The 20,633-nt window shown below is 43.3% G+C and overlaps 1 protein-coding gene across 1 annotated transcript in view; it reads left to right on the plus strand.

Moving 5' to 3' along the window:
• KIAA1217 (KIAA1217 ortholog) overlaps positions 1-20,633 on the plus strand; it is a 456,740-nt gene that overhangs the window by 345,556 nt on the left and 90,551 nt on the right. Inside the window, exon 5 of the mRNA XM_006887104.1 lies at positions 15,482-16,314. Coding sequence (XP_006887166.1) covers positions 15,482-16,314 — 833 coding nt within the window. The remainder of the gene's footprint in view (positions 1-15,481; positions 16,315-20,633) is intronic.

Below are 20,633 nucleotides of genomic sequence, written 5' to 3' on the forward strand. Positions count from 1 at the left end.
GACTGCTAAGAGGACAAATAAGTCCGTCTCCTGGACAGGGTGAAACAGAGTTGCTCCTTGGAGTCAAGGATTTTGAAACTCCATCTCACATACTTTGGGAATGTCACCAGGAGGGACTAGTCCTTGATAAAGGACATGATGCTTGGAGGGGCAGAAGGTTAGCACAGAAGTGGAAGATCCTGGATTAAATGCATTGACATAATGACTGGCAATGAAATCAGGTGTGTCTGACACTTCCCAGCATTATCTTCATGTGGATAGACACAATTTAGATTTCAGTTCTTGTTGCTAAGTCCCATCAAGTCACTTACAACTCATAGCAACCCTATGAGATGGTGAGGTTGGCAAGGTTCAGAGCCATTGTTCATAGGGTTACTATGACTCATTCTTGACTTGGTAGCACATAACAACAACAGTGTATCTCTAGATTTTATTGCCATTGAGTTAGAAGACACTCATAGCTGACTCTCCCTCCATTGGGTTTCCAAGGATACAATCTCACAAAAGATTGCTATCTTTCTCCCTTGGAACTGTGGATTTGAACTGCTAGGGAGATGTGGCCTTTGTGTTATCAATCCCACTCCCTATGGACTAGTCCACCAGAACTCCAGAACCATATATTTAGTTACTTAACTAACGTAGTGAATTTTGAGGTAAGTAGATATAAACCTAATAATAGGTCTTGAGAGTAGCTAGAAAATTTTCACCTAGAACTCCCTGAGTGGCTCAAGACTGAGATATCTTTTCCTTTGCTAGGAAATTCTGGGCTCAGGCAAAGTTTGTTAAATACTGGAGGTCAAAATCAACACTCCATACATCCCTATGGGAAGGCACTAGAAGCAGGAGGCAAAGATACTTCTCTGAGAGTGGCTCGCAGTTTCCTTGTGGACCAGGATTTCATACATAAATAAGAAAGAAAGCAGTGGGAAGTCAGAAGATATGGATGGAAGTCAGAAGATATGGAATCTCACTGCTTCTCCATTTCATATTTATGAGAAGATAGAAGAGTTTCATAAATCCCTAAACTTCTGCTTCCTAGCCAAACAAATGGGGATAGTGACTCTTCACTGTGTTCTGGAGCCCATATACTAACAATGGAAAACATTTTGAAAACTACAAACTGGTATATGGTCATTGGTGTGTATGAGTGTGTCCATGAGGGGATGGGTGTAAACATATAAAATTATTTCTAGAATAAGGAAGGAACTCGAGCATCTCAGTGTGTTTCATAACTAAATGATCCACAGTTCAAATCCACCAGTGGCCTAGTGAGAGAAAGATGGGCAGTGTCTCCTATAAAGATCTACAATCTCAGAAACCAGACGAAGGATTGATTTGAGTTGGCATTGATTTAAAGATCATGATTTGGGGGACAAAAAGTGTTTTTAAGGATTAACTAGACCAGTATATAGTTATATATTACAAAATTTATGTTGACAAGTAAGAGTTTAGGGAATGTTTATAAAAATAAAAATGCTGGGAAAAGTTACATTTGGAGTATATAAATAATTACTAGGAGTTAATATAGAAATACAGGGAGTTAGAAGAGTCCTATCCATCCAGAAAATGGGTATATGTGCAGAGATGGAGATAAATAAAGAGCAGTCATGTGTAACATTACAAGTTGTACAAAAAAAGATGTCATTTCATAAATTTGTAACGACTTTAGGCATAAAAGGAGCTTGTCCTTCAACTAGTGATATAAATGTATTTCAAAAGCACCCCAAAAGAGGATTGAGTATTAATGAGAGAAAGATTTTTTATTTTTTTTCCATTTATCTGCTCTTCAGTTCAGCATAGTTATTGATTGTGGCCTAGGAGTTAAATGATTTCTTTAGCTTTGCTATTTTATTCTGTGTCAGACTGAAATCTATAATAAAGAAGTCTGTCACACGGCTCAGCAGAGTGCCCCATGACAAAACATTTGTACATATAACCTTTACCTTAAATATAGCCAGAAGCTAACTGCTGACTTAGACCTTCTCTTTTCTGAGAATCAAATAATTTTGGCAACAGTCTGTCTGTCCCGTGTCTGGGAGACATTTCATTTATGGCTCCATGAAATATTAATAGGTTAGTGAAGCCCTTACAAGAATAAATGACTATCTTTCCAGTTTTTACAATGTAGACAGGATGAATTTGAACAACTTCCAACATAGTTATCACCACCCTTTTCAGCACCATCTTCATGACACAATTTATATTTCCGTTCTTGTTGCTATGTGCCATTGAGTCACTTTCAACTCATAGTGACCCTATGCACAATAGCGTGGAACTCTGCTCTATTCTGAGCCAATCTCACTGTCTCTGACACACCTGCCCTCTTTACCCTACTCACTGTGTCAATCCACCGCCTCCATAGTCTTCCTCTCCTGTGCTGTCTGTCCACCCTTGCAAGCATTATGTCCTTCTCCAACGACTGATCCCTCCTGGCTATGAACCCAAAATATGTGAGATGGAACTTCAAAATCCTTGCCTCCAAGGAGCAGCCTGGTTTCATCCTCTCTAAGACAGCCCTATTTGTTCTCCTGGCAGTCCATGGTATGTTCAGTACTCTTCTCCAGCACCACAATTCACAGGCTTTGATTAGTCTTCTGTCATCCTTATTCATTGTCCATCTCTCTGCGTGTAGCAAGTAATTGAGAAGCCTGGATCAGGTGCGCCTTAGTCTCCAGACTGACATTCTTGCTCTTCAGCACTCTGGAGAGGTCGTTGACAGCAGATTTTCCCAATGCAATACATTTTTTAAATTTCCTGACTGCTCGTGCCAAGAGTGGTGATTGTAGAACAAAGCAAGCTGTAATTGTTAACAATCTCAGTCGCGTCTCCATCTATCATGATGCTTCCAATTAATCCAGTGGTGAGACTCTTTGTTTTCTTGATGTTGAGCTTCAATCCATATTGGAGACTGCAGTCCTTAACCTTCTGCAGCAGACGCTTCAGGTCCTCCTCAGTCTTGGCAAACAAGGTTGTGTCATCGATGTAATGCTGCTTGTTGATTAGTCTTCCTCCAATTCTGATGCCACATTCTTTAAAAAGTCCAACCTCCTGAGTGATCTATTCTGCATATAAATTTTAAAAGATGTGGAGACAGGATGTATCCCTGACACACTCCTTTCCTGATCCTGTCAAACATTCTTCTAGGTGGTATAGCACTGGTCTATGCGTTGTTGTACAGAGGTAACTCTTAGTTGCTGTGATGCTGAACTCTGGAACACTGATGTGCCAAACGTGGTAATGGGTACCCATAGTGGACAGTGTTGGCTGGAGCTTCCTGACTAAAACAAGCCTGGAAGCAGGAGCGGCGTCCACTTTTGAAATGGCTTGCCTCTGGAAACGCTATGTACGAACAGTGCTCAGGCCTTTCGTTCATAGAGTCGTTATGAGTTGTCTACGACTCGATGGCACCTGGCAACCATAACAATGATGACATAGAGAGAGCTACGTTGGCCTAGTGGACAGAAAGTTATGCTACCAAGCTGAAGGTGGGTGATTTTTATCTGTGGCCCTCAGGCCAGGTTCAAATTGTTTTCCTGTCAAACATTCTTCTAGGTGGTATAGCACTGGTCTGTGTATTGCTGTACAGAGGTAACTCTTGGTTGCTGTGATGCTGAACACTGGGACACTGATGTGCCAAATGTGGTAATGGGTACCCATGGTTAACAGTGTTGGCTGGAGCGTCCCGACTAAAACAAGCCTGGAAGCAGGAGCGGCATCCACTTCCGAAATGGCTTACCTCCAGAAACTCTATGTACGAACAGTGCTCAGGCCTTTCATTCATAGGGTCGCTATGAGTTGTATATGAATCAACAGCATCTAACAACAACAACAACAACAGCATTTCCTTTCTCTGTTTTGACAACTGCTTCCTGGTCCAAGTATAGGTTTCATGTAAGCACAATCAGGCGTTCTGGGATTACCATTTTCCTCAAGGTTAGCCACAATTTGTTGTGATCCAAACAGTCGAATGCCTTTGCATAGTCATTGAAGCACAGATAGGCATTCCTCTACTTTCAGCCAAGATCCTGCTGACATTGGCTATGGTGTCCCTAGTGCCACAGCCTCTTCTTTTTTTTTTATTGCTGGAATTTTATTATTATTATTATTATTAATTTTAATAGACATTTACAGAGGTATTGGATTTCCATTCATTCATTGCCGCACTTTTCTCCGTGCCCACCCCTCCCCACCCAGTTCACTCCCCTCACGGAAAAGAAAAAGGAAAAAAAAAATCCTTCATTAATATACAATTCCCCCATCCCTTCTCCCCCAACCACCACAGCCTCTTTTAAACCCAGCTTGTATTTCTGGTATTCATTTAGTTCATGTCATTTTGTAGGGAAAGCTAATAAAGAAATTGATAAAGTGAAAGAAGAATCAATTTTACAGTCCTATAGGCTTTATATGCCTTTGGATTTTCATATTGTCAAAGAATGTTAAATAAACCATAGACTTCCCAATAACAAACAAATATATTAAGACATACAGACAGAATGTTCCTTAGGGGCAAGGATAGTGAGATTTTAGTCTCACACACTTTGGGCATGTTATCGAGAGAGACTAGTCTCTGCAGAAAGACATCATGCTTTGTCAAGTAGAGGGTTTGAAAAAGAGGAAGATCCTCAATGAGGTGTACCGGCATGGTGGCTGCAGCAGTGAACCTAAGCAGAGTTTGTGGGGATGGGCACAGGCTCGGACTTAAGCAGAGATTGTGGGGATGGCACAGGCTTGGGTGGCGGTAAATCCTGCTATACATCAGGCCACTATCAGTCTGAGGCAACTATGTAGTGCCAACTAACAAAACAGCAGTGGGCTTTGCCAGAACATAGCATTACTTTTTCTGTGGAGGTAATGCTGATTATTCATTCATATGCATTTCTTAACATTAACTCAAAAGAAATAATGGCTTAAGCCTTGCTTATGTCATCAGCCCATGAAAGAATGAAGAGTAGACTGCTTCTTAATGGTCTGTAGGGCTTAGTCTGTATTACTGTTAACCCCAAAGCAGTACTTCTTTGGTGGTTTAGATTCACTAGCAGCTCCATGAGAGAAATATGTGCAATATCCTCCTATGTGGTTTACTGCCTTCATAAAGTCCCTGGAGGGTCAGCTGTGGGTCGACTCTGACATCAGTGAGTTTGAGTTTATACAGCAATGGGGGAAAGTGAGTCACTTCACAAAAGGCTACCACACAGCAAGGCAGACCAGACTTATGAGGCCTTGGTAAAGTGATTAAGCAGACTGCTGGGGTGTTGGTGATTGGGCTCATCTAAATTAAGCTGAGTTTTGCGGTGACTTAACCTGAATGAACCATTTCCTGGAATGCACACTGGCCTCCTAGGTGGAGTCTGTGAGTTCTTTCTTGGCACCAGGATATTGTTTAGGAAAGGAACCTGTCTGGGTCATTAGCTGGCACTCCGAGGCCCTGGGATATTGAGCCCCCTCTGTGTCCTTCAGGCGAGTTGTGTGCCGCTTCCTCAAGAGTCTTTAATTCATCCTGTGTCACTGCAGACTTGGGCTGCCTTTCAAGCTCCTGACAGTGACTTACTGCTCCAGTAATGATGAAGTCGCGAAAACATTATCCAGACAGAGCCCTGAAGCATTTAGAAAGGGAAAGGAAATTGTTGTGAGCATGGCAGGAAGGAAGAGATGAGAGGTAAACCAGACCTCCTGAAACGTTCCCACCAGCTTGGACTGGGCCTGCGTCAGTGGAAGCCACCTCTAATGTAGCTGGCATGGTTGAGCATGATGTTATTTACTTAACCAGGCAGCGAGCAGTGAATACTCAGTGCTTCTGTTGTCAGCAGGATAACATGGCCCCGTACACTTGAGCATGGCAGACTCTTAACTCACTGACTTGCATGCAGTCAATGGAGGTCCATATGTACGAGGGTCTCTGAGTAGTGAAGACACTGAAGTACATGGCTTCCAACCAAAAGGTTGGTGGTTTGAATCCACTCAGAGGTAGCTGAGACGAAAGGTACAGTCATGTACTTCTGAAAGATCAGTCATTGAAATCCTTGAGCGTAGTCCTACTCTGACACATACGGGGTCATCCTGAGTTGGAATCAACTCCAGGGCAACTGGTTTGGAAATTTGTTAACTAAGTAAGACAGGAGCCAGGCTGCTACTTGTCAGGATTTTTTATGCTGTAAATTCAGGCCTTCAGGGAATGAGATAGGGATCAAAGTATATCCACTCTGTACATTATTAGGACCCAATCAGACCAGGGATCCCAACATTTCAGTCTCCCTTCCTGGAAAGCACGTGTCTGGGCGAAGAACTAAAACTTGCCAAATGCACACCAGATGCATCAGGGGCTGATCGTCTGAGCTCCTCATACTCTTGTGAGAACTAGCAAAGCCATCCTGGTTAGATTAAAAATCAAAACAAGGGTTTTTACATCCCTTCTCATCTTTCCCAGCCTCATAAGTGGCATCTGTTACAATCACTTCATCAAAATATTGTGTCTGAAGGGACATCTCAGGAGGGTGGCAATGTCATGTGCTCTGACTTCTCCTCTTAAAAAACCGCAGAGCTTTGTAGATGGCAGTAGAATTTGGGGCTTTCGGGGGTTGAGTTGGTTGTTTTTGTTTTTTAAAGAAAGCCTGCAAAGCTGACTGGTTTTGAACTGAAGAGATGCCACAGAGTTCTTCCTGGTCAGCAAGAGCAACCTCTAAACACTTTAAAATGTTTGGGAAATGCACAGAACATGGTAATAGGACGTGGCATGAGGCCAGAGGGGTTTGCCGCCCAGCGTATGGGTTAAGCTGGCCCTGGATTCCCTCTTGGATAGCTTTCGGTTCCACTCTGTCCCCAGAGGTTTGGGAAGCATGACGGTGATTAACAGAGCCTACCTGAGAGCTGAGGAAATGCTTTCTTTCTCCCCTCACCTTTGTTAGCTGTGTGCTAATGCCTGACCTCAGCTGAGCCTCGCGCAAGCCGCCTTTGCTGGGAACACACACCTCTTTGTGCCTGTTCTCCTGACGGCAGTTGCTGGTGAGTCTTGTGAAGCCTGCACAGGACTTTTTGTCTTTTATCGAGTTCAGGGTGGAGCAGGAGGGCCGTTTCTCTTGCTGGCATTCGCTCTGGCCTGTCGCCTGAGCTTGCCCTCGCAATCTTTCATCTTTTTTTTTTTTTTTCCCAGGTATGTTTTCCAGAATGGTTGCAATGTCTTACCTTGGCACTGTGTGGATGGTTGTGCCCTGAAGTTCAGCTTGGTAACACCAAGCTGGTTAATTAATAGACAGCCTCCTTTATCACCTTCCTGTTTACCCTCCGGCATCGTAAACCTGGGCCAGAGACTCACATTTCCTTCAGTTGCCAAAATGGAGACTTCAAAAGTCTGGCATCAAAGTGGGTGTTGGGTGCCGGTGTTGGTTTTCATAGTAACATACTTTCTGGGCAGAAAACTGATCTGTGAGTTCCTCCTCCAGCTCCATTAGCCTGTTGGGTTAGTTTGTTGATGGCTGGTTTATTTGCTTGTTTGCCTTAGTAAAATCTCTTTCGTGACACTTCCTTTATTGTTAACCCGTTCACCTAGGCCTCTCCACTCTTTACTGGTTGGTGTGCTTTCCACAGAAGCGATTATTGAGGGACTGAGTCACCCGTGCTGTAGCCGATGGTTGGATGTGAGCTGAGGTTATTCAGTGACTAATTTCCAAGGGGAGGAGACATTGCCTTATCTTGAGAAGAGTAACTTTTTTCTCTATGCCCGTGGCAGCTTCGCTCACAAGACTGGGTAGCACAAAATGGTCTTTATTGGTTGTGAACATTCAAGCTGGGAACATTGTAAGATCTCCGTGTCCTTTGCGATATTTTCTTCTGGGAAGCGAAAGCTATCTAAAGCTCCCAAGTGTGGAAATAAGGCTTTAGAGGAAGCCAGCAAACAAAGGAATCACGTAACTGGGAGCTGAGCCAATGTTCTTTCTCACGGCACTAGTTGTACAGGTGATTTCCGCAAGTAAAAGTAAGTGACTTTAATTCTTAGAGGATGAGTCGCATAAGAATCCTTTTCTGTTTTACTGCATTAATATGAAGCAAATATTTACAAATTATAGATCTTGGAAGGATGGGGTTTGAAGTACAAGAAACTATACATGGTATTCCCTTTGGCAGGGGAAAACCCCTATGTGTATGTATATTTTATTAAAAAAATATTTTTATAATATTCTATAGAAAGACATGATTATTTGAGGCAGCTTCCCAAAATTATGTTTAAATAAACACTTTCATCCTAGATTGTTAAGATATATCTCACTTACATTCAAGAAATTTCTAAATTATTTAACTCATGGTGCTTTGGGGAAATGGGATGTGCTAGGACTCTACTGTGAAGCATCAGCTGGTGGATTTGAACTAGTTCCGGAGACATTCCCATCCTTGGGAAATACAGAGGCAAACAGCCTAGTGAGCTGTATGCAAAAGGCACAAGCAGCAGCCTCTCAGCCAGGGCGTTGGTAGTGCGGCTGTGGGAGAGGTAACTTGCTTATTCAGAACAGAAGGATTCAAACAGCCAAGAGACTTTAGTGATTTGGTCAGTAATGAAAGAGAAAACCTGCCAAGCAAACTGGATGAATAAGGGAGATGCTCGTCTATATTTTGCCAAGGCCAAGTGCAGATAAATGAACATTTTCTGTGTTGAGTCTTACATACGGACTTTGTTTTGATGCTTAGGTCAACTCTTACTTGCTGTAAAATGAAATTCTTTAAAGTTCACATAAAGGTATTAATGTTGTAATTTTCTAGGGGAAAATTGTGACATATCATGTTGCTTTAGCTCACTAAAAGAAATGAAATGATGGGAGAGATTTATAGGAGACTAAAGGGTATCAGTTATTAAAGTAAATAAGTGTATGTTGTGTGTGTGTCCATGTGTGTGTGTCCGTCCTTTTCTTTTTACCTCTTAAATTCAGTGTCATTTTCTTTTGGATTTTACTTTGAATGCATACTTGTGTGGAAAAAAGAAGTATGTATTTAATGTCATTAGTCATTTACCAAATATGGTTCAAAAGAAAGCAGATCTGTGGAGGCCTGACTATGCAATATCTCCACTTAAGAACAGCACAGACTGAGGGCTACTTTTATTATGAGTTAAAGAACTTTCCTTGTCAGCCTGCTGCAACCAAGCAGACAGTGAGTGTCTGCTGGAGCCTATAATGCTGTGCTTGTTGTATGCCATCGAGTCAGAACCAATCCATAGCTGACCTTCCAGTGGGCTTTCAGAGGTAGTTTATCACACAGGAGGAGATTGCTTATCTTTCTCCCATGGAGTAGCTGATGGATTTGAATCTCATACCTTTGTGTTGGCCGTACAATTCCTTACCATAGAGCTCACTTTTTATTGAAATAGCAGGTAGTCTCTAGGGGAGTTAACAGTGAAAACTGGAAAAAAGAAGGGTCTTGCTTCTAATCTTCCCATCCTTGCCACTGCATCTGAAGCGTCTTGCCTTCTGGCTGAATCATATGCTTTAGTGTAAGAATGGAAGGTATCACTGTTTTAAGGATTCGTTCTGTGTGGGTTTTAAAAAAAATATATTATCATATTTTTATGGGAATATAGTTTCATTCTCTTCATAAAACTAAGAATGAAATAAATTATGAGCATTCTTTCAAAACTCAGTGTTGAGAACCAAACAGTGGGGTGCAATAGACCCTGCATTGCAGGTGCATCTGCCCCTGTGAAGGGAGGGCTATACTAGACAGGATGAAATGTGGCAAAGAAAAGTCACTGGATTGAGGAGCACAGGTCCAGACTTTCTAACTTCTGACTGATGACCTGGGGCAAACTTTTGAAGTACAGAGAAATGTTCTAAATACATGACTGCCTGAAAATAATTGTTCTTCATTTGCATAACGACTCTGCATACATTTTGACATTTTTCTGTGTAATTTGTTTAGGGAGCTCTGGTTGCCTAGGGGGTAAGGAGATGCCTTGCCACATTAAAGGCCAGCAGTTTGAATCTGTGAGCTACTCTGAGGAAGAAAGATGGGCAGTCTCCTCCTGTGCTATTTACTACCTCAGAAGACCTGCTGGCGGAGTCAGTTATGGGTCAGTTCTGACTCTATGGCAATGAGTTTGAGTTTTTGATCCAATTCCTTTGGAATTAAAATATGTAGAAATTGAAAAATAAAAACTTTCAGGAAGGAGGATAGCTGGGAAAAGAAGCTCTTTAAAAAAAAAAAAATGCCAACAAAAAAGCCTCACTCTTGAAAAGTTATCCATAGCTTGGCAAACTAACATAAGAACTCAGCCAAAGACTTCTAACCTCTAAGTCACCTGTAGTGATGGAGACACTCAATTTCAGATTACCTGATCTTCAGTCATTGAATGCTTGTGTTCACCTCCACCATAGATAACGCGGGTTGGCAGTGAGCCTCTCAGTGGCCCTGCAGGATGATGGCAGGATTATCCCGCAGTGGCAAGGTGGCAGCGGCTACACAGCACTGGCACCAGGTGCACGAGGCTGAGTCATGGTGACCAGCATCCACTTTCATTGGCTGAGGGCTCCTTCGGCTTGGGTGGTGCCCTTGCCAAATTGTTTTCGTTGTTAATCAACATCAAGTCTGCTCTGACTCCTGGAAACCGTATATGTAACAGACTAAAATATTGCCCAGTCCTGTGCCGTCCTGGTGATCTTTGCTGAGCTCAAGTCCATTGTTAGGAGGATTGCTAATTCATCTCCCTGAGGAGGTTTCCCACGTCCTCACTGACCCTCTCCCTCCCCAAACATGACACCCTTGCCGTACTAGACAGTAGATTTTTTCTTGTCGCACATGTATTCCCTCTGAATGCATGACATATCAACATGATTGTTAATTATTACAGTTCTCTCTACTCTCACCTCCACGCACCACCAGGATGCCTAGTGATATTTTTACGTTTTATTTTAAAAGTTAGTTATGTAATCTACCTCTTTACCATTTCTTATTGCCAAGCATATGTTAAAAACATAGACAGATTTCTTAAGACAGGACTCACTCAACTTCCCATTAATTGTAATTAATTTTACATTGTCTCCTGTGTTACTATTCTTTCTTTGTTTATAAACAGTTCAGTATTTCCTAGGGCCTGTAAACCTCTTTTTACTCTTTTGCATGGAAGAGGAAGGTTTTAACATTGTGTGAATTGGGGTTGGGATTCCCCTTAACTGAGGTGTAATCTGAAGCCAGGTAAGGAAGGGAAGAAGAACAAGGAGTAGTAATAGTCCTGTTGGGACTATGTCTTCATCTTAAATGGATTCTAGATTATCTGGAACTTTTTGTTTTGTTGGAGGAACTAGGAAAACTAGGATCACCACTTATTGCATTTGATAAACCTCAAATATCTTTCTGATCTGATGTGTGTCACAATGGTTCATTGAAATAGATACAATGAGTTTAGCTTCTGTCTTTTTGATTGATTGCTGTGTTGGGTAGACTGATTAAATAGAGAATTCAGCCAGGTATTCCCCTGCTGGCTGAGCTACTTCTTTCTATATTTTTATGACTTATAAAACTCTGCTTTGTGGCAGACAGTGGGAGCAGCAGCTATAAAGGATCAACATTGATCTGCTGTAAAACTCATGTCACATGGTTGCTGCAACAATTCTGTATTGAGCCACAAAGCCTTTCTTCAGTTATGGTATTGTGTGGTGACCTTGAGCCCAGCACTCCTGGTATAAGGCACCAAGCATCTGAGTCATGCAGGGGTCGCATGAACCGAGAGAACTGTGCCCAGTTCAGCGTTGCAGAAAGGGCTACGCAGAGCAGGGCCCCCAGAGCTGGACCTTGAGAATAGACTCAGGATGAATCTCTGAGGGCTTCAGGAATGGATAGTTTCAGCAGGTGAGGATGCCTTAAGGAAATCGTAGGTTAGGGTTAAAGAATGAAGAAGAGACTAGACTATTGGAATGAACTCAAACTCATTACAGTTGAGTTGATAAGGACTTGTAACTGAATCTCTAGTGGGTTTTCAGAGGCTGTACATTTTCTAGGAAGAGATTGCCCATCTTTCTCCCACAGAACCACTAGTAGATTCAAACCACAGAGAGACGTGACCTTTGGGTTAACAGAGCAGCTTCCTGTGGACCCCACCACCAGAGCTCCCTAGACTTTTTGAATGGGAAAGTGTATATTGGAATGGGTATTACTGCGGTTCCCCAAATCTGGTCAACCTCCTACACACTGGACCAAACCACTTCTTAGCCTTGCTTCATCTGCATGTGATCCAAAGGACTTTGATTAGCTATGTTCTGGGGAAAGGATCTTCAGGCCTTTCTTCCTAGTTCATCTTAGTCTGTCAGTTCCCCTGTTCAGCATCCTACAAGTTTCAGCAGACATTTGGGTAGTGACTGCTTGGTAAGTGCATTGATTGGGAATCAAATCCAGGTCGTCTGCATGGAAGCTATAATTCTATCACTTAACAACCATTGCCCTTCGTGAGGTGGGATTAGTGGGAAAGAATTGTTACTGTTAGTGATGAACCTGCATGTTCGTCAGTCCCCAGAGACAGTCTGTCCACTAGGGAGTGAGAGGGCCACTCAATGGTGTTCATATAATGTGTCCTTAAAATGTTCCATTTTGTTGCTACATATTTGCATCTTCCTTTGGGGGCATCTTCCAAAGTAGTTTGAGCTGCTAAAATAGAGGCTGTGCTTCTCAGGTGGGTTGAAACCACTGGTGGCTCTGTGGGGAGAAAGATGGACAGCCTTACTCTCGTAGGATTCACAACTTCAGAACTCCAGTGAAGAGTCTCTGTCAAGCATAACCAACTTGTCCTAGTGAGTTTGTCATTTCAAGGAGCCCTGGTGCCACAGTGGTTGAACATTTTGCTGCTAACTGAAAAGTCAGTGGTTCAAACTGGTTTGCAGAAGATCTGGCAGTGTGCATTTGTAAAGATTGTCAGCCTTGGAAAGGACTGTTCTATCCTGCCCTGCAGCACTGCTGAATCAGAATCAGCTCACTGACAGTGGGTTTTGCAGACTTCATTGGTGACTTTCATTATAAAATCTTCCATAATGTATAAAACGCTTGTGTCAGGGATTCTGTCCTGCTAGGTCCTCCCAGAGACATGATAAGGAAGCATGGGAAGCCCAGAGGCCCTTCCTGTGTGCTCGCTGGCAGAAGAGCATCCATCCATGAGATAAATGCTAGGATGTGCCCGCCCAAGGGCAGGGACTCACTGTGTTTGTTCAGAGCTGTATCCCAGAATAATGACTGGCTCTGAGCAAGTGCATGAAAAATCTTATTTAACAAATGAATTAATTTATATGATAAGAAAACAGTATCTATTCAAGCCTGTGGGCTCTGCTTTATTTCCACTTTTTCTGCTGGCTTTTATTTGTCAGTGGTGGTTGATTTGGTTTTTGTTCTGTCTCGCTTTCCCCCTTACAATCCAGGCTGTGGGTCTCTAAGATATTTGAAAACTTCTTCTGTCTCTTCATGCCTCAACCTTGCTCAACCAACCCATTAGTGTCTGTCTTGTCATCACTGTTCTGAAGGTTGTCAAGATGGGGAATGCAGGCTCCTTTGAGGGAACCTGAAGAGTAGTTGAGAGGGTGCCAACATCTTCCCTTCCTCCATGGCTTTTCAGAGACTCTCAGTGGACATTCACTTCTTGGGTTTTGATCAAAGTGAAAAGTACCAAATACTCACATCCTGACTTAATTTCTACTTTTTTCTCATCCTGCACCTTGCTCAATTCTTTAGTTACTCTCCACGCAACAGCTCATTGCCATTGAGGCAGAACAGAATCACAGCTGACCCTTCAGTGGGTTATTAGAGGCTGTCAACCACAAAGGAGGAGATTGCCTGTCTTGGTTTTGTGGCGCAGCGAATGGATTCCAACCACCTGCTTCTGGATTGTCAGAATACTCATTGCCAATTAGGCCACCCGAGCTCCCTGCAATTACGGACTAATTTACTCTTCTCTGAGTAACTATTCTTCAATGATTGTCTCTCCTACATTAGCTATAATCGGAAACTCTATGATGGTCCCCCTTTTTTTCTAATCTGAGTGATAAAATGACACAGCCAGCAGTCTACATAGCAGCTTTACAGTGCCCTATCTCAACAACTTACTGGTGTCAATGGGCAGCCGCAGAGAGCCTTCAGCTCTGGTGACACAGTCCGTAAGGTGTTAAACTGCTAACCCAAAGGTAGTGCCCCCTTGTCAGTTCTAGGCCACCTGTTGCTTCAGGGGAGAAAGATAGACAATCTTCTCCTGTGCCATTTACAGCCTCAGTGCAGAGTCAGCGAGGAGTCAGTTCTGGTTCAACGGCAATGAGAGAGGGAGGCCACGCCTGGAATTCGAGCCCCTTTCCTCTTCTCTCCTTTGCCCTCTCACTGTAACTTTCCCCTCCTGCTGCACTCTCACCTTCTAGAACGATCTCTCCCTCTAATATCTTGGTGCTGGTTTACAGGAAGTCCTAATAAAGGGTTGGGGAAATTAATGAAACTTTCCTCTGAGTTTCCTCCTTGCATTCTTTTTTTTTTTCTCTCTCTCCTCTTTCTGCACATGTCACTAGATTGTAGCCATATGGGAAGATGCTTACCAATATGGTTCCACACTAGGATTTATATCCAGGACCAGTTTTAGAAAAATTCATTTTATGAATTCCCTTATGATACATTGCGGAGCTCTGGTGGCTATGTGGTAAGGAATTGTGCTGTTAGTACAAAGGTACGCAGTTCGAATTCACCAGCTGCTCCACAGGGAAAAGATGGGCAGTTTTCTCTCATGCATATAACTACATCCAGAAACCTGCTGCAGGATTTGGGCCAGTTCTGACTCTATGGTTCACAGGAACAACATGATGCATCAGACGCATATCTCATGAGTAAAAATCACAGAGAAGCAGTGATCTCAAAATTTATACCATGACACTATTTTTCCTCAAACCACAGTGTTGAGGTGTGACTGCTATAATAAGTAACCACAAACCTAGTGACTTAAACACAGATTTACTCTCTTACAGTTCTGGAGGTCAGAAGTCCAGTGGATAAGCCACTGAATCTTCTCACTGGACAAGCCAGGCTATCAGCAGGGCCGTGCTCTCTCTGGAGACAATAGGAAAAATTTGTTTCCCTGCCTTTCCAGCTTCAAAAAGGCTGCCTGCACCCATTGACTTATGGCCCCATCTACCATCTTCAAAGTTAGTCTATCCCCTCTCCCTCCTCCTCTCTCTGAATCAGCTTCCATTGTCATGTCTCCTTTTCTGATTCTAACCTTCCAGGTTTCTTCTTTCCTTTATAAGAACTCTTAAGGTTACATTGGGTTCATCAAGTGATACAGGATAACCCCATGGCAAGACCCTTGACTAAACTGCCAAGTCTCTCTTGTCACATAAGGTAATATGTTTATATAGCTTCCAGGAATTAACACGTGGGCATCTTTTGAGTGACGGGAAGGTATATTCAACCTCCCATAGTGTCACTTGGAGGCCTCTCTAAAAACATGTGTTTCAAAGTAGATTTGCTAATTTTTTTTCTTTGTTTTCAGATGCAGAGAGAAATTGCTTATGCAAGAGGAGATGGTTCCGGTGCCTCTAGACCTGGATCTACAGCACACCCACCCCATGCGATCCCAAACTCGCCACCATCCACGCCTGTGCCCCATTCCATGCCTCCTTCCCCGTCCAGAATCCCTTATGGGGGCACCCGCACTATGGTTGTGCCGGGTAACGCCACCATCCCCAGGGACAGACTCTCCAGCCTGCCTGTCTCCAGATCCATCTCGCCAAGCCCAAGCGCCATTTTAGAAAGAAGAGATGTGAAGCCAGATGAAGACATGAGCGTCAAAAATCTCGCCATGTACAGAAATGAAGGTTTCTATGGCGACCCTTATCTGTATCACGAGGGGCGGATGAGCATCGCCTCTTCCCATGGTGGGCACCCTCTGGATGTCCCCGACCACATCATTGCCTATCACCGCACAGCAATCCGGTCGGCCAGTGCTTATTGTAACCCCACTTTGCCAGCAGAAATGCACATGGAACAGTCACTGTACAGACAGAAATCCAGGAAATACATGGAGAGCCACTTGCCTACTCTGGGCTCCAAAACACCGCCTGCTTCTCCCCACCGAGTCGGGGACCTGAGAATGATAGACATGCACCCACATCTTAATGCCCACGGGCCTCCTCACACACTGCAGCCAGAGCGGGCCTCGCCCAGCCGCCAGTCCTTCAAGAAAGAGCCAGGCACGTTGGTGTACATTGAAAAGCCTCGGAATGTGTCAGGAATGCCTGGCATGGTGGACCTTGGCCCTCCGCTAATAGAGAAGCAAGTTTTTGCTTACAGCACAGCTACAATACCCAAAGATAGAGAGACCAGGTAAGTGCAGTGGGTGACCCTCTCTGCTCACAGCATGCATTAGCCTTGGGGCCTCTGAATACAAAGATGACAGATGCAAACTGGACGCAGACTGCTTGATGCAGGAGATGTGGAGGCTCGGGAGTAGAGCCATGGAGTAGAGCCACGGGTGCTCCTTGTCTGCAGAATGTTGTAAATCTGTGATGTTACAGGAAGCTCATCAGTAGTCACGTTAGAGGATTAGTGAATTCATTGGTGAGCCTGGTAGAGCGGTTAGTTGTGTGGATCTCCTGAGCTTGCGCTGAATGGCCTCTATGGGTGGCACATGGGGTTAACACAAAGGTTAGAGGCGTCAGCCCAGCCAGGAAGGCCTCATGTTCTACTGCAGAAAAATCAAATATCCCAAAGCCTGTATGGCTTTTCTTCTGACCCACGTGAGCCCAGCACATGTTAGACTCTTGCTGTTGGTTGGATTTAGTGTTTTTATCATTTGTGTAGATTTGAATAATTTGAAAAAATAATTTGTGATTCTTAGAAGCCATCCTGACAAATAAACCAAGAAACCCTAATAATTGGCCACTAAGAAGGAGCGAGTGGGTGCCAGGTTTAGCCAGTCGGATGTCCGTTTGTGCTTGTGGAATGCCATCTTGTATCATCTGGTTCTAGGAAAAGGAAAGAACCTGTCATTTACTGTCTCTTAGGATGATGAACATGAATCCACATGAAAACTGATTAGATTTAACACTCATTTGGGACTGGTGCTAAGATCAGCAGAAAACTTCTAGTGAATGGAACACACTGGGCATATAAATTTCCTAGTAGATTTACTTTTTTCTCATTTATCAGCATGGAACCTCTCAACTACATCTTGAAAATCTCCCCAGAATTGACTCACATAGTGCAGGTCTTCTTCACGTGGGAAAGTTCGCTTAATGCCACTTCAATTTTTCAGACAATCTATGTTAGTACCTGTGTTCACTCAAAGGGCATCTGAGGATTTTTTTTTTCCCACAAAAAATGAAGTGATTGATCATTTGTTTTTCAGTGAGATAATAAAGGGACTCCAAGTAGTGAGGGTGGAGTCGCCAGTGTTCTCTGAGATCTATCCTCAGCATCTCAGCACCCATCCCATAGCTTCGACCTTTTCCAACTCTACGTGTAGTGTTGTGCTTGGTTTTGCCTGCTATTCATATGATTTTGTGGGTTGTTGTTGGATTTGAGAATGCTCAGAAATTGTTCTCATATAAATTAGTGATAATGGCTCCTTTGCCTTGTCTGTTTCTGCTTATGAGAAGTTTCTTGGGAAAACTCTGTTTTTGAAGAGCAAGGGATACCTGTGATAGAGAAACTGATTTTGGTGAGAGCAATTTTTCTAGCCTAGATTGGCTAAGGAAAATCACCAGAATAATGATAATCATAAAAATCTATGTCAGTCCAGAAGACAAAAGCATTTTCTCTGTTGTCATCAGAATATGGATTCAGAAGTTGTATGAAATAAAGAGGGAGCCTTGGTGGCATAGCCTGTAGAGGATTTTACTGCCGATCTAATGCCCGACCCTGTCTGGTGGTTCGAATCCCCCATCAGCTCCTGGGGAGAGAGATATATACAATCATCACCCCCACACTAAGACTAGAATTGTGAACCAAATGTGAATTGACCATATGTTTTACATATAAGTGAGAAATTCCTGTCATCTTCAGCAGAGTTACATAATGCAAGAGCTTGCCACCTGCTTGCCTATTCTGTTAAAGAGAGTATCAGAACAGAGAAATGCCAGGAGGATGGAAAAAAGAGAAACTAGGAAATTTGGGAGGTATTCATTCCAGTGCAAATTCTAATTATCTTACACAGAAAACCAACAACAGTGGCTAGCTTGATTATATAGGACTAAGACTTGGAAAACAGTGTTGATTCTTTTTTCCCCCCTTATATCCTTGCTTTCTGTTGCCATAAAATAAATTCCATTTCAAGATGCGTTTGTGCAGAATAGACTTGTCACAGGTTTTCAAGAGTTGACCAAGGCATCTTTGAGTGACTTCCACCAACCTTTCAGCTAGCAGTTGAATGTATAACCATTTGTGCCAACTACAAATTCTCTCCAAAGGTAGTTATTGTTGTTGTTATGTGCTGTCAAGTTGCCTGTGACTTGTAGTGAACCTATGCATAATAGCTTTAGACCCTGCTCTATCCTGACCCAATCTCACCTCTCCAGCACACTTAACCTCCATTACCTCAGTCACTGTGTCAGTCAATCTTATCCAAGGTCTTCCTCTCCTGTGCTGATCATCCACCTTTCCAAGCAAGATGTCCTCCTTCAAGGACTGGTCCCTCCTGGCAGCATGCTCAAAGTATGTGGGATGGAGCTTGCAGTTGTTAGAAATGACCCAAGTCAGAATCGGCTCATAACTGACCCTCCAACAAGTTCTTCGAGGCAGTAAATTTCACAGGAATAGATTGCCCATCTAAGATGCAGCAAGTGGAATCTAACCGTGTTCCTTTGGGTTACCAATGCAACTCCTTACCACTAAGTCACCAGAGGTCCCTACCAAAGATAATTGTTGGTGTTGGCTTTATGTACTGTTGCATTAGAACCGACCCAGAGCAGGCCCTCCAGTGGATTTTCAGAGACATTAAATCTCATGGGAGGAGATTGCCCATCTTTATCCTATGGAGCATTTGATAGATTTCATACTACATGCCTTTGGGTTGGCAACGCAGCTCCTTACCGCCTGAGAGTCAGAGAAAGGGCCACTCATCATGAGTAGCAGAAGGGTGTGGTGTGAGCTTTGGTCCTTGGAACCAATGTCCCAGTAAGGACACCCTACCAGGACCTTCCTTAAAAGGCATAGCAGTTGTAATGTGAGGGCTGGGAAGTTTATGCATGTACTTTGTAGAAAAGGCAGCATACCACCGTCACTGCAGGGGGCGTGTGAGGAGTTGGCGGGAAAATGTATGCCACTAAGAGATTGGCACTTTAGGCCATAAGAATTTGGCCTAAGGGACACTAAAAACTATCAGTTTCCAGGATATAATGACAAGAATCTCTGCTCCCTTACATCCCAGTGTCCCTTCACCCTTACTCTAACATAGAAGAAAATCAAATCTTTTTTTTTTAAAATCAGATCTTTTTTAAAAATATTTTTTATTTTATTTTATTATTTTTGTGTGCGTGTAACGTCAAATCAGATCTGACTGGTACAGGAGGAGATTGCCACTCCTTCCCTAGCAGAGCATCTGGTGGATTCGAACCGTGCACCTCTGGGATTGTAGTTGCAGCTTCTTGCCACTAGGCCACCAGAGCTCCCCTGAAAATCAGATCTTGATTTTACTTTATATTATGTTAAGCTCTTGTCGTGTTCCTGGGATGTGGTGATTCAGTGGCAGCATTTGCACCTTCCCTGAGGAAGACCTCAGTTTGACTCCTGTCCAAGGCCCCTGATGCTCACGCACCACTCCTCTCTCAGTGGAGGCTTGTGTGTTGCTGTGATATTGGACAGGTTTCAGTCAACCTGCCATACTAAGATGGACCAGAGAGAAAACCCGTGATCACAACTACAGGTCCCACTGTACTTGGGATCACCTTGAATTGGGAGTCACCTTGACAATAGTCGACCAACTACTTGACCAACTGAAACCACAACATTGCATGCATGTATTAGACAACAGTGGGGTCTCTGCCTTCTTCCCACCATCTAGGACAGTGTAGCACACCTAGTTGCCACATATGTATTACTTAGTGAATATATTGAATTGTCTTTCAAAATACTTAGGTATGAGATAACAAAAACAAAAAAAACGACCTGCTAAGATAGGGAGTCTTCTCTATAATTCTTCCTGACTATAATCTTAAAGAATTTTAGCCGTAGGTAGAAACTATTCTTTTAGATCCTCTACTTCCTCAATCTGGGTTTTCTGTGATGCTGAACCCTGTGTCACTGGGGTGTCAAATGCCATAATGGTTACCCATGGCGGATAGTGTTTGGTGGGACTCCCATTTTAAGACAGGTTTGGACGCAGGAGTGGCATCCACTTCCTAAACCATATGCCTCTGAAAATCTGTGAACTTGGAGAAATGATGTTAGTTACAGAGAGGCTTCAGGCCTTTTGTTCATAGGGTCACTATGAGTAGTGCTCAACTCACGGCAATCAACAACAACAGCTTCCTCTTAGGGAGCTCTGCTGGTGTAGTCTGCTGGGGGTGGCACTGCTAACCCAAAGGCCGTTCCTCTGGCAGCTCAACTCTCCCAAGGGAAAATTTGGGCAGTTTCCTCCTGTTCTATTTACAGCCTCAGAAACCCACTGGAGTGTCGGCTATGAGAAAGATGCTGCTCCTTTAAAA

Source organism: Elephantulus edwardii, unplaced genomic scaffold, assembly GCF_000299155.1.
Source record: "Elephantulus edwardii isolate Elephantulus edwardi_28Jun2011 unplaced genomic scaffold, EleEdw1.0 scaffold00054, whole genome shotgun sequence".
In the NCBI taxonomy this organism is placed as follows: Eukaryota; Metazoa; Chordata; class Mammalia; order Macroscelidea; family Macroscelididae; genus Elephantulus; species Elephantulus edwardii.